Raw genomic sequence first — 15,544 nt, forward strand, 5'->3', positions numbered from 1 at the left:
TACTACCTTTACATAAAAATAAACTTTTTTCTTTCCAGTGACCCTCGATGCCCTCTACACAAACCCTGGAAGCCTTGGTAACTCCTATTATCCTTATAACTCACACTGTGTGTATATAATCTATTGAGATAAAGCACAATGTTACAGCAAACAAGCTATAATTCTCTCACTACTTCTTATAATCCTTTCATCCAAATGTGGACACTATTTTTTGCCAGGTAATGATTGTGACATACATTCATTTTGTACTCTGTGAATGATTGACCTGGGTGAGCATTCATGCATGTCACTAGTTCAGAGGCAGCGGGGCAAATTAATAGTCATCTTTTTTTCCTAGTTTTAGCAGATTTTTAGTCTTCACTCATCTACTTTTATACAAAGAGAATGAGTCAGAGTCTTTGCAGTATGTTTGCAATTGACATCTCCAGCGCAGTGTACTCACGATGAGTTCCTTTCAGCTATTCTGGAACAAACTGTGAGGTGTCGGAGAGATGTAATATGTTTAATGCTCTCCTACTGTTACAGCTCACTACAGTCGCTGCTCTTCTCCTAATACTTTATAGATTTTTGACATCAAGGATAATTTGAATATGGTCAAAACGTCAACTTGTGATGTTCTGCTGTTAGCGATGGATTTACACTTAAAAGCAGCAGAATGTCAAACTGTGTGTATTATCATTTTTTATCACTATTATTGGTTATCATGGATTCATTTAGAAGGCTTAATGGGTAAAAGCAGACAAAATGTGATGCAACTATATACTCATACAAATTGATATAATTTGAATATAAATAGGGATTAAGAATAATGAGTATTGTTTGATATGGTAAATATATCACTTCTGCTATTGATTAGATTGTGGCCTTGCTCAACTTCAAAATGACACCATAGAGGTGTAGTAGGCCCTACTGTACCTTTATGTGCTTCAGTGTTTATACACAAGCATATAGAACTTTTTCGTCATGTTCCATCAAATGCCATATTATCAAGGCATGTATAAAAATAAGCATATATACACAACCGTTCAAAAGTTTGGGGTCACATGGAAATGTCCTTATTTTTGAAGGAAAAGCACTGTACTTTTCAATGAAGATAACTTTAAACTAGTCCTAACTTTAAACAAATACACTCTATACATTGCTAATGTGGTAAATGACTATTCTAGCTGCAAATGTCTGGTTTTTGGTGCAATATCTACATAGGTGTATAGAGGCCCATTTCCAGCAACTATCACTCCAGTGTTGTAATGGTACAATGTGTTTGCTCATTGGCTCAGAAGGCTAATTGATGATTAGAAAACCCTTGTGCAATCATGTTCACACATCAGAAAACAGTCTAGCTCGTTACAGAAGTTTCAAAACTGACCTTCATTTGAGCAGATTGTGTTTCTGGAGCATCACATTTGTGGGGTCAGTTAAACGCTCAAAATGACCAGAAAAAGAGAACTTTCATCTGAAACTCGACAGTCTATTCTTGTTCTTAGAAATGAAGGCTATTCCATGGGAGAAATTGCTAAGAAATTGAAGATTTCCTACAACGGTGTATACTACTCCCTTCAGAGGACAGCACAAACAGGCTCTAACCAGAGTAGAAAAAGAAGTGGGAGGCCGCGTTGCACAACTAAGCAAGAAGATAAGCACATTAGAGTCTCTAGTTTTAGAAACAGACGCCTCACAGGTCCCCAACTGGCATCTTCATTAAATAATACCCGCAAAACACCAGTGTCAACATCTACAGTGAAGAGGCGGCTGCAGGATTTTGGGCTTCAGGGCAGAGTGGCAAAGAAAAAGCCATATCTGAAACTGGCCAATAAAAGAAAAAGATTAAGATGGGCAAAAGAACACAGACATTGGACAGAGGAAGACTGGAAAAAAGTGTTGTGGACGGATGAATCCAAGTTTGAGGTGTTTGGATCACAAAGAAGAACGTTTGTGAGACGCAGAACAAATGAAAAGATGCTGTAAGAATGCCTGACGCCATCTGTTAAGCATGGTGGAGGTAATGTGATGGTCTGGGGTTGCTTTGGTGCTGGTAAGGTAGGAGATTTGTACAGGGTAAAAGGGATTCTGAATAAGGAAGGCTATCACTCAATTTTGCAACGCCATGCCATACCCAGTGGACAGCGCTTGATTGGAGCCAATTTCATCCTACAACAGGACAATGACCCTAAACACACCTCCAAATTGTGCAAGAACTATTTACAGCAGAAGCAGGCAGCTGGTATTCTATCGGTAATGGAGTGGCCAGCGCAGTCACCAGATCTGAACCCCATTGGGCTGTTGTGGGAGCAGCTTGACCGTATGGTACGTCAGAAGTGCCCATTCAACCAATCCAAATTGTGGGAGCTGCTTCTAGAAGCGTGGGGTGCAATTTCTCCAGCTTACCTCAACAGATTAATAGCTAGAATGCCAAAGGTGTGCAATGCTGTAGTGGCTGCAAAAGGTGGATTCTTTGACGAAAGCAAAGTTTGATGTAAAAACAATGTTATTATTAACAAATCATTATTTCTAACCATTTCAATGTCTTGACTCTATTTTCTATTCATTTCACATCGTATGGTGGTGAAGAAGTGTGACTTTTCATGGAAAACACAAAATTGTTTGGGTGACCCCAAACTTTTGAACGGTAGTGTATATATATATATATATATACATGAAGCACCTATGGGTCTGTTATATAAACCTGCAGGGATCTGCGCACTGGGCCAGGTACACCACTGAATGGATGGATATAATGTTGTATCTGCTGGAGGAAGATGCGCTAAGTTGTATAACACGCCAAACACATTGGCAAGCACACAGTATAAATCTATGCATGCATCTATGGCACAATATTACCTTGCTCTTTCTTTACTTTTTTATTTAGGACTAGAGATGATTGAACTGGGCCAAGGTTGGGTTCAGGTTCGTACGAACCCGAACCATTGGCATTTGACTCCCGCTGCCTTCCTGTTCCGTGGGGAAGGTGGAGACAGCCCGAGTACCACCTGGAAAACAAGAATACAGCCTAGGTAATAGACTGCATCCCGGTTTACCAGGCGGTACTCAAGCTGTCTCTACCTTCCCCATGGAACGGGAAGGCTGCGGAAGTCAAATGCCAATGGTTCGGGTACGTACGAACCTGAACCTCGGCCCCGTTCGATCATCTCTATTTAGGACATAATTGGTGACGTAATTTGGTGCAAAATATTTCCTTGGTGGTCCAGAAAGACCTAGCCAACATATTACTAAAACTTATAGGAAATAGAACTAAGGACAAATAGTCTCTCACCTTGTTGATAGTTAAGACAAAGGGTTTTTCAATCAAAAACGGATCCACGCAAAGGGGTATATCTACTGATAGTATACCTGGGGTAAATGTGCAAAAAAGGCTCAGATTGCACCTTTTTGCCAATGCACGCCCTTCTAGCCTGATGAGCAGGTAGAGGAGTGCTGCAACGCAGGCAGAAGGCATGTAAGCATGAGTAAAACATGGCAAAAATCTACACCATGAGGAGCTCTCAATCTGGGCTAGCAGGACGCATAACACCTTTCTAAAGGTTTGGCAGCCCTGGCTGAGGTCGAAATATCATCTGATATAAACGCCTTCCATATCTACTCCTCTGGTTAGCCCTCTACCCTCCCCCCCACTTCATCCCTCGCTGGAGACTAGGCAGGGCTCTGTATGGCTTTTGAAGAGGTCTCAGCCCCTTACCACCACCTTGCGGCAGCCTCAGATTCGCCAGATTTACTGATAGGCATGTGCCTCTTCGTAAATCCACCATGGGACATGAGGGAAGGGATTTATGTTACACTGACTTACTTGTACATTTGTCTTAATTAATCCCTCCCAAAGCAGCAAGTAATTGTGAAGTGTAAAGAGAATGATAAATGATTTTCCACATTTTTTAAAAAAGATAACAATGTGGTGGTGTCTGGTAAGCATTTGTATTCAGCCCCCATTTTTAGGACCACCTTTCCCTGCAATTACAGCTACAAGTCTTTTGGGGTATATCTCTACCCGCTTTGCACATCTATAGGGCTGGGTTCACACTATGTATATTTCAGTCAGTATTGTGGTCCTCATATTGCAACCAAAACCAGGAGTGGATTAAAAACACAGAAAGGATATGTTCACACAATGTTGAAATTGAGTGGATGGCCGCCATATAACAGTAAATAACGGCCATTATTTCAATATAACAGACGTTGTTTTAAAATAACAGCAAATATTTGCCATTAAATGGCGGCCATCTACTCAATTTCAACATTGTGTGAACAGATCCTTTCTGTGTTTTTAATCCACTCCTGGTTTTGGTTGCAATATGAGGACCACAATACTGACTGAAATATACGTAGTGTGAACCCAGTTAAAGTCTATTTTTTTGCCTATAGTTCTCTGAATAGTAGAATAGCTCAAGCTCTGTTAGAATGAATAGAGAGCATCTGTGAATGGAATGACTGGACCACATGCCATGGTAGCTTTGGCTGTATGTTTAGGGTCATTGTCCTGCTGGAAGGTGAATCTCTGTCCCAGTATCACATGTTTTTTTGTAGCTCTACAATATTTCCCCTAGGATTGCCCTGTATTTAGCTTTATCCAACTTCCCATCAACTCTGACCACCTTCCCTTTCTCTGAAAGCATCCACACAGCATGATACTGCCCCCATCCTGTTTCATGGTGGGGATGATGACCCGAATTTATCAACAAGAGTAAAAATGAAACTGGTGTAAACTGCTCACAGCAACCAATCACAGCTCAGCTTTAATATCTTAAAGCTGTATTACACTAAAAAAATTCTTTGCAATATTTGACACCATGTTCACACGGTTTATTGTAACGACCGTTCTGTGGCCCGTCCGGCTCACGGAGCCAGGGCCGGCGTCAGCACCCGGCCAACTAGGGTAAGTGCCGGGGCCCACAGCGCCTCTAGGGGCCCAGTCCCGTCTGTTGCTACTTTTTTTTCTCTGTCAGGGAAAAAAAAGTGTAGTAACAGAGGGGACTGGGCCCCTAGAGGTCGCATGGGACAGTAAGGGGGGGGGGGGGGCGTCCGTACATACTGGAGTCCCAGGCACTTGTCTCTTTGCACAAAACTTCCAAATGGCTGCTGCAACTATGGGGGATGAAGAACCTTTCAGCAGCTATGGTGGATTAAGGACCTTTCATGATGTCACTGGTCATGTCTTCAGACATGTGATGGAGGGCAGGTAGGCTTTGGAAACTGTTCTGTATGTACTGGTGCTTCTAGTTTTCTGTGTAGAGGCCCAGCTGTGATACTGTATATATAACAAGAACATGCTGAGATCTCTAGACCAGAGGGCTCAGCATGTCCATGTGTGTGTGTGTGTGTGTGTATGTATATATATATATATATATATATATATATATATATATATTGTATATCACTCCAGGAGCTGTATACAAGAGAACTAAAAGCACCAGCATGTCCATATTGTGTGTATATCTACTATATATCACTGTAGGAGCTGTATACAAGAGAACTAAAAGCCCCATCATGTCCATGTTAAATACACATAGCAGGAGCTGTATACAGGAGAACTAGAGGCTCTAGTTCTCCTGTATACAGCTCCTGCAGTAATATATATACACACACACACACACACACAACATGGACATGCTGAGACCTCTAGTTCTCCTGTATACCGCTCCTGTCTGTGATATATACAACATGGACATGCTGGTGCTTCTAGTTCTCTCCTGTATATAGCTTTTGCAATGTGACACCCACAGAAATCAGGAGATACCGGAGGAGAAAGATATGCAGCAGCCGCATGTTTCTTCTGCTGCAAATCTTTCCTCGCCTGTATCTCCATGATTTGCTCCTCAAAGGGGCCCGCTAAGGTTCTGTCGCCCAAGGGCCCACAAAAACCTGGAGCCGGCCCTGCACGGAGCAGTCGGTCTCTGCAAAGATCTGCAGTACCGGCGGGATGATCTTTATGGCCGTGGAGTTCTGATGAATCAGAACTCCCCATAGCACACTATGAAGCAAGCGGCCACAGCTGCTCGCTTCATAGTGTGCACTGAAATGGTTTTCTTCACCTGCTATTCAATGAATAGCGGCCGCAGAAAACTGACATGTGTATGACTATGTGTATACGCTCCAGGTGGGATCCCGTAGAAGAACATGCAGCTTGTATTTTCGTACAAAGTACGTCCGTTGTTGCCAATTGAAACAACGGCTGTACTTTTACGCTGTGTCCACATAGCCTAATAGTACGTAAAAAGTTAAATAAATATGCAATTGGATGGTCTTACAGCCTTTGCACCATTTTTGATATTTTTTTATGTGTCTCATCCCATGTCAGCACAAAAATGCTGCTAGACTGAGACTTCTCTGTCTTGTTTACTCCTCTTCCCCCCTCCTTTACAAGACGAGGTCAGGTGCTGAGCTCCTGTTCCTGCAGTAGCTCCAAGTAGTGTGTCAGGAGTGAGCTCCAGTTTTTGCAGTGGTTCCATGTAGCCTGTCAGGAGTGACAGGGAGTCACAAGGGACAGGATATGAATACAGGGAGGGAGGGGAAAGGGGGAGGGACCTGAACACAGGGAGGAAACAGCTACAGGTGAAAGAGAGAGACAGAGAGCTGTGAACACATGGAGGGGGGAAACAGCTATGGGTGAAGGAGGGATGTTAACGCATGGAGGAAATGTGAAATGGGAGAGGGACAGAAAATATGACAGGATGGATGAGGGGGGGGGGGGGATAGGAGGTGTGGTGCATGCTGGGAGTTGGAGTCTCATGGCCAGCACCATATTGAAAAGCATGACATAATTTTAAAAAACTTTGATATGGGGAACAGGAGCATGCAGAAATGCAGGAATGGTGTAAAAACACTCAGGAGGACACAGTAAGTACATCAGGGCTGCTTTTGTAATTGTTTTTTTTAACTGAATTGGGTGGAATACCCCTTTACTGAGCTCTGGTGAAATGAAAGCTGAGCTGTGATTGGTTGTTATGGGCCATTTAAACCAGTTTATATTTTACACCATTTGATAAATCTGGGGCGATGTGTTTGGGTGCAATGTTAGTTTTCCACCATCCATGGCATTTTACATTTTGGCCATAAACTTTATCTTCGGTCTCATTTAAACTTTCTCCTACATTTCTTGTGGTAAACTGCAAATGAGATTTCTTAGGGTCTGCTTTCTTCGCTTTCTTCTCGCCACTCTTCCATATAGGACCAATTTGGTGAGTAGAAAACAGAAAAAGAAAAAGTTGTAGTGTGGGCAAAGTCTCCCACTTAAGCCTGTAATGTATTACATAATGTATCCAGGAAGTGAAGAAAAATGGCCTCTATGCCAATTCACATTTGTCTCCTGCTCCTTCTGCTCTCCCACCTTAGGAGACAAATATTCCATACCTCTGTCTCAAATTGTGTGTGTTTGCTGAGTGCAGGCTGATGATGCAGAGAGGGGGCAGGGTTCTGTCCCCTACATTGCAACAGATTTGGGCATGGAATGGGCAGTGTGTAGGACTGTGATGAACAGCCGAAGGAAAAGCATTGCATTCTGGAACCAGTACTGCATTCTGGGAACTGCTCAACCAGGAAGTACAGACACACAATACAGAACAAACCCCCCCCCCCCTTTTTTTTTTGCTTCGCCTGTCACACGCCAATGTCTGAGTACAGGTAAAACGTAAAAAGTGCTTGGAACTGTCTAAGATATAGAGCAGAAGGTGAGGGGACAGCAGAAGAGGTATTAAATGTAGGGCAACACTCAATTTGTCCAGACATCGGGAGTTGAATGCTGAGCAAACGGGTTCAGCCACATGCCGGAACCTGGAGACTTTTCATATTTTCTCATCCCTATTTGTTATATGTTCAGGGCATGGGAAATAAATTTAATAGCCTAGCCTAGCTCTGCTTTACACTTCTCTACTTTTACCTTTCTCCCTGATCTGTCTGGTGTATTCCTTGGTTTTCATGATGCTGTTTGATTGCTAATGTTCTAACAAACCTCTACACACCAATGCCAATGCTCCTGTGTTCTCTGGAGTTCTTTGTTAATTCTCCTGCAGGTGCAACATTTTGCTCACCCATATGACCACTGCAAAGTAAGTAAAGTTTTTAAGATTTCTGGAGAGTGACCACCAGGTCGACAAGGAAGGGATTAGGTAATCCCTTTAAATGTTGAGAAGGTGGAAGGTACTGAGGCCACACAGAGCTCTATAGCTGCTGCTTAGGATTCCACAGCTATGAGTAAGAATGTTATCTGGAATATTCCAGCGAAAAGTTACCTGTGTCGACATGTCATTTTAAGCAATCTCTACTTAGATTTAATCAAAGTAAAATTATGTATAGTGAGTTATTTTATTTTGACAGTGGTGCTCAACTGGGTTACACTCTCTATGACAGTGTAATATCTCACCTGTTCAGGTAGACCCTCTTCTCAGTGTATTGCCCATTGCCGTGGATGGGATCATCATAAGGTTCATTGATAATCACTTCTACTCCTTCTCCATCAGAACTTTGCTCATGGCTGTGCTTGCTGATCATATACAGCTGTCCAATCCTGTACTACAAAGAGAAGAAGAAAAGTGACAATATAAGCTAAGTATGGTACAATAAAGCCTTGTATGTTTAAGCAATGCTCTTTGTAACATAAGAGCTTATTTGACATGCATCGGTGTAAAAGCTTCCATTTTTTTCCCCGTATTTAAAATTACATACTTGAGTCAAAATCAGTGCAGAACAACATGTTTTAACAGGTGGGAATCTGGGGCATGCTAACTTGTTAGACACTGCATTGCTCATAGGCAGAGAATCACAGGCATAGGAAAGCGTGGGAAGTACTGACATCGCTCTCCTGTCCAGACAAGCAGCATTAGTTCCCACTGACTTCAGCAGCGCTAGAAAAGTCAAGTCTCTTGGAGAAACAATGGAGTGAGAGAGAACTAGTTACAGGGTTTCCCTACCATATAATTATGTTTTTTTTCTCATGAATATACAGCAATGATCTAAATCTACCAAGCTGCGGGATAACACAACCTCCTCGCCCACTGCTGCTCTTTTGCTTTTATTTCTTTTTTATCTTTTCTTTCTTTCTTTCTTTTTTTTTTTTTTTTTTTTTTTACAAAAAAAGTTCATTTATTGTAATGATAATAACCTTAGCCATTATGGAGAAGGTGTGAAGCACAGGATGGGTATTAAAGTTCTACTATCATTAAAATGCCAATATACTTCTACATGAATAAATTATTAATAGTCACGTACTGTATAAGTAAAAATTTAGAACTTTATAAATTTTGCTTCACTGTAACTTTAAAGGAGAAGTCCGACTATCGCCGGCAGGGGGAGGGGGAAAATTGATTTCAAGTAGGCACTTACCTCTCCCCGTGCCCGCGGGACCCCAGCCAGACATAAAAATGCCTGTCCCGGCTGCTAAACTGGTCGCTCAGCCAATCAGTGACTGGAGTGGCATCCCGCCCCAGCCTCTGACTGGCTGAAAAGCCAGTCCATCAGCCGGGTCATGATGTGGACACCCTGGAGATCCCTGAGCCCAGTGGGGGTCCCGCGGCCGCACCCACCACTCACCACGGGCATGAGGAGTAGTAAGTGCCTACTTGCAATCAATTCCCCCCCCTACCCCTGCCGGCTGCAGGATTTTAGCAATCACCAGACTTTAATATAAACTTTATGTCTACAAATTGTAACCCATAAGTGCATAAAAGAAGACATTAAAGAAACCATCCAATGGCAGCCGCTAAGGTTGTCCCAGTGATCCATACCTCCTTGTCTGTATTACATTGTATGAGTTTTGACTTTGAAGGTAAGCACATTATGGGTTAAAGCTGGAATTTTCTGTGGCATGGATAATGACTCATTTCTATTGTGTCACCTATTTATGTCATATGCCTCACATAGTGTGTTAGTTTCTCCTGAATAATTTGCTTTGATTATAGCAATTTTCTGATTGAGAACATTGTAGCTACTTAGTAATAATTCATCCATACAACTGTATGACATCTCTGGCTTTGTCTTTCTAACCCAAGTTCTTCTATGTCTGTGACATTGGTCTCCAGCAGACCTTGAAGCACTTATCGGAAACCTCTTTTGTTTTGCTACAGAGAATCTGTACACATTCCCACATACAGGAAGGAAACTATGTCTATGTGCATTATTTCTGCATGATGTGTCAGATATCAACTATCATTTATTTACCCTGCATAAAAAACTTAAAAAAAAAAAAAAACAATAATGTCCCCCCATATAGTAATAATGCCCCCTGTGCTTCCAAAAAGCAACAATTCTCCCCTGTGCCTTCATACGGTCCCTCCATACAGTGGAAAGCTCAGGAGGTAACCCTACTCTACTCCCCCTAAAAATTTTGGGTTTATTATGCAAAAGACCGCTGTTCAGTTCCACATAGAGTAAGGTCAACTTTCCCCATAGGAATGCATGGGGAAACCAGATCCTTAGGAATGAATGGGAAATGTACACCATACTTCGAGCGATTGCGGAGTGAACTCCTTTGGTCCTAGGGGCCCCAAACTTCTAGAGGACAAAGAAGAGATCTTCAAATTCAATCTTCCAATCCTCCAATCATGCATTTTTAGGTTATATGTTCGTGGACGTAGAGTTGGGGGGGGGGGGTCCAAAGATTGTGCCAGGCCAGCAGCAATGGGGTAAGGAGGCAGAGCAGAGCATTGTGTCATGCCATGCTGTTTGATAGCACCAAGTATCCAGTGGTGCAGTTGTGTGCTGGTTGTGTCCCATGGAGGCAGGCCACCTGTTTTGCGATGGGCCCCACAGGTCCCATAGCAGCATCGGGGTCTGCCTGCATGGTAGATACACCACTGTTAGTAAGTCATTGGGTAAATGAAGCCAGAGTACAAAATGAGGGAGTGGTGTGTAGCAGAAGATGCTAGACAAAACAATTTACAGCCACTTTATAAAACATGCCATCCCTCAGAAACCTCAGTCTTCCAACTGAAGTGAGGTTGCACTGAATGGAAGGTTGATAAGATTGTAGATAACCCATGACTCCTGTAGGTAACCATTGATCAATTATACATAGGCATAAAGCTCCATACTTCTACAAGTACACAGATTCACAGGTGCATGGGATTTTGGGGCCATTTTAAAGATATATATGTTGAATTTCATATTTAAACGTCTCCAGTTAACATTTTAAAATCTTGCTAATTAAACGAGGAGTCTGCCGAAAATTTTTATTAAAGCATTGTATTGCCCCCTCCCCCCAAGCTATACAAATTACCAATATACACTTATTACGGGAAATGCTTATAAAGTGCTTTTTCCCTGCACTTACTACTGCATCAAGGCTTCACTTCCTGGATAAAATGGTGATGTCACGACCCGACTCCCAGAGCTGTGCGGGCTGTGGCTGCTGGAGAGGATGATGGCAGAGGGACATTGATGGACACAGGGCACTGGAGGGATACTGAGCATCCCCCTGCCATCATCCTCTCCAGCAGCTACAGCCCGCACAGCTCTGAGAGTCGGGTCGTGACATCACCACTTTATCCAGGAAGTGAAGCCTTGATGCAGTAGTAAGTGTGGAGAAAAAAGCACTTTATAAGCATTGCCCGTAATAAGTGTATTTTGGTGATTTGTATAATTTTTGAGGGACAATACAATACTTAAATTAAAAAAATTGCCAGACTTCTCCTTTAAGATAGTACAGCCTGTAACATATACCATCTGAATGTACATAACATGGGTTAGGAAAAAAAAACTAAGACAAGGGATTTTGGAATGTAGCCAAGTAGTTTCAGCAAGACGATATGGTGAAGAGGGTGTCAAGAGTTGATGATGTGTTAAAAAAGCCAGTCTGCTATGTGCAATCACTGTGTAAAAGGGAACTGAAAAGGAAAACACATCTATAAGTCCATTGTTGTTTATGCTTCTAAAAATGCCTTAATTTGGGCAATGAAACAGCTCGTATTTACAAGAGGAAGTACCCAGAATATCCCTAATGAAAAGAAGAAAACGGAATGTTTGTTATGTAATGCTAAGTGGCACATCTCTGGCAACAATCATTGGAAAGGCTTCCCAGAAATATAAATGATTTATCAACAAGTCCCATAGTAATAAAGAACACATTTCTGAACAGGTTATTCTTTTTATTAGGAATTTTAAAGTAGATAGCCTCTAAATGAATTCCTTATGAACTCATAACTAGTATTTTTTTAAGCTTCTTGTAACCCTTAATCAATGACAATCCAGTCAAATTGGATCTTTAGCTCAGACAAATGATGTCAGAGGAACTAGGGGGTCAGGTGTGATGGAATTTCATTGCCCAAGCCCTTTGCTCTCAGAGAGCTAAGCCACCACCAGAGCAGTCTGGCTGCAGCTTGCTTCTCCTCATAGAGAACACAGGAACATTTAGCCATGTATATATGTGGAAGATGGAAGAGATGAATGTCAGCCAACCCCTTATGTAGTGCAGTATATAAGTGACCCAATGTTTACTTAAATGCTGCAACACTAAGAAAGGGTTAAGAAGCAGAATACAGAGATCTCTTCTTCACTGCACTGACAACCCCTAACTTCGGTTCTCCAGCTGGCAATCAAATTGGAAAAAGAAATGTGCAGAGCTCGATGTCAGGGGTTATCAGTGCACCAGCAGTAAAGCATATATATATATATATATATATATATATATATATATATCTATATCATAAAAATCAAAGTCTGTCTGTCTGTCTGTCCTCTATAGACTTCCAAACGCCTGAACCGTTTGACCCCAAATTTGGCACACAGATACATTGGGTGCCCGGGAAGGTTATTGCGAAGGTCCCGTCCCCGCCAGATGTACAGGAGGGGAGGGGGAGGGGAAAGAGAGGCGCCCCATAGAGATGAATGGGAAAATCTCCTCACTGCAAACACAGGTGATATAATTAGCTGCAGCAGACACGGCAGTTGGAGCCTTAGGCTAGGTTCACACTGCGTTTTCAGCATCCGTTTAACGGATCCGTTTTTTTTAACGTCCAGAAAAATAGGGTCAGCAACGTTTTTTGGTCCGTTTTGGTCCGCCAAAAAAAACGGATCCGTTTTTTTTAATAATGGAAGTCAATGGAAAAACGGATGCACACAAATGAATCCGTTTTTTGCAATCCGTTTTTCATGCGTTTTTTGAAAAAAAACGGATGCGTTAAACGGATGCTGAAAACGCAGTGTGAACCTAGCCTTAGCAACCATTAGGATTACTGCTTTCATTTTCACAGGGAGCAATGGTTGCTAGGGAAGCTGCCTCACAACATCCACAATAATAACTGGTAGACCCCCTACTCCATCTATACAGTACATGTATATACAGGGCCCCCTACTCCATCTATACAGTACATGTATATACAGGGCCCCCTACTCCATCTATACAGGACATGTATATACAGGACCCCCTACTCCATCTATACAGTACATGTATATACAGGGCCCCCTACTCCATCTATACAGTACATGTATATACAGGGCCCCCTACTCCATCTATACAGGACATGTATATACAGGACCCCCTACTCCATCTATACAGTACATGTATATACAGGGCCCCCTACTCCATCTATACAGTACATGTATACAGAACCCCCTACTCCATCTATACAGTACATGTATATACAGGGCCCCCTACTCCATCTATACAGTACATGTATATACAGGACCCCCTACTCCATCCATACAGTACATGTATATACAGGACCCCCTACTCCATCTATACAGTACATGTATATACAGGACCCCCTACTCCATCTATACAGTACATGTATATACAGGACCCCCTACTCCATCTATACAGTACATGTATATACAGGGCCCCCTACTCCATGTATACAGTACATGTATATACAGGGCCCCCTACTCCATGTATACAGTACATGTATATACAGGGCCCCCTACTCCATCTATACAGTACATGTATATACAGGGCCCCCTACTCCATCTATACAGTACATGTATATACAGGACCCCCTACTCCATCTATACAGTACATGTTTATACAGGACCCCCTACTCCATCCATACAGTACATGTATATACAGGACCCCCTACTCCATCTATACAGTACATGTATATACAGGACCCCCTACTCCATCTATACAGTACATGTATATACAGGACCCCCTACTCCATGTATACAGTACATGTATATACAGGGCCCCCTACTCCATCTATACAGTACATGTATATACAGGGCCCCCTACTCCATCTATACAGTATATGTATATACAGGACCCCCTACTCCATCTATACAGTACATGTATATACAGGACCCCCTACTCCATCCATACAGTACATGTATATACAGGACCCCCTACTCCATCTATACAGTACATGTATATACAGGACCCCCTACTCCATCTATACAGTACATGTATATACAGGACCCCCTACTCCATCTATACAGTACATGTATATACAGGACCCCCTACTCCATCTATACAGTACATGTATATACAGGACCCCCTACTCCATCTATACAGTACATGTATATACAGGACCCCCTACTCCATCTATACAGTACATGTATATACAGGACCCCCTACTCCATCTATACAGTACATATATATACAGAACCCCCTACTCCATCTATACTGTACATGTATACAGGACCCCCTACTCCATCTATACAGTACATGTATATACAGGACCTCCTACTCCATCAATACTGTACATGTATACAGGACCCCCTACTCCATCTATACAGTACATGTATATACAGGGCACTACAGGACAGGTATACCAAACTGTGACTGGGTAACACCGCCACACCAGACCTGACCAATACCGCCACACTGTGACTGGATAACACTGCCATACCAGACCTGACCAATACCGCCACACTGTGACTGGATAACACTGCCATACCAGACCTTACCAATACAACCATACTGTGACTGGATAACACTGCCATACCAGACCTGACCAATACCGCCATACTGTGCTGGATAACACTGTCATAACACACCTGACCAATATTGCCACACTGTGACTGGGTAACACCTCCATACCAGACCTGACCAATACCGCCATACTGTGACTGGATAACACTGCCATACCAGACCTGACCAATACCGCCACACTGTGACTGGAGAACACTGCCATACCAGACCTGACCAATACCGCCACACTGTGACTGGATAACACTGCCATACCAGACCTGACCAATACCGCCATACTGTGCTGGATAACACTGTCATACCACACCTGACCAATACCGCCATACTGTGACTGGGTAACACTGCCACACCAGACCTGACCAATACCGCCATACTGTGCTGGATAACACTGTCATACCACACCTGACCAATACTGCCATACTGTCACTGGATAACACTATCATACCACACCTGACCAATACCGCCAAACTGTGACTGGATAACACTGCCATACCACACCTGACCAATACCGCCATACTGTGACTGGATAACACCACTATACCAGACCTGACCAATACCGCCATACTGTGACTGGAGAACACCGCCACACCAGACCTGACCAATACCGCCGTACTGTGACTGGATAACACCGCCATACCAGACATGACCAATACCGACACACTTTACTGAATAACACTGCCATAC

At 42.7% G+C, this 15,544-nt stretch overlaps 1 protein-coding gene across 1 annotated transcript in view; it reads right to left on the reverse strand.

Annotated features, from left to right (window-relative positions):
• The window catches only part of LOC138769569 (cytoplasmic phosphatidylinositol transfer protein 1-like), a 108,153-nt gene that overhangs the window by 44,552 nt on the left and 48,057 nt on the right, over window positions 1-15,544 (reverse strand). The window contains exon 2 of the mRNA XM_069948132.1: window positions 8,369-8,517. Within this exon, the coding sequence (XP_069804233.1) occupies window positions 8,369-8,517 (149 nt within the window). The remainder of the gene's footprint in view (window positions 1-8,368; window positions 8,518-15,544) is intronic.

The sequence above is a fragment of the Dendropsophus ebraccatus genome, chromosome 12 (assembly GCF_027789765.1).
Source record: "Dendropsophus ebraccatus isolate aDenEbr1 chromosome 12, aDenEbr1.pat, whole genome shotgun sequence".
Classification (NCBI taxonomy): domain Eukaryota; kingdom Metazoa; phylum Chordata; class Amphibia; order Anura; family Hylidae; genus Dendropsophus; species Dendropsophus ebraccatus.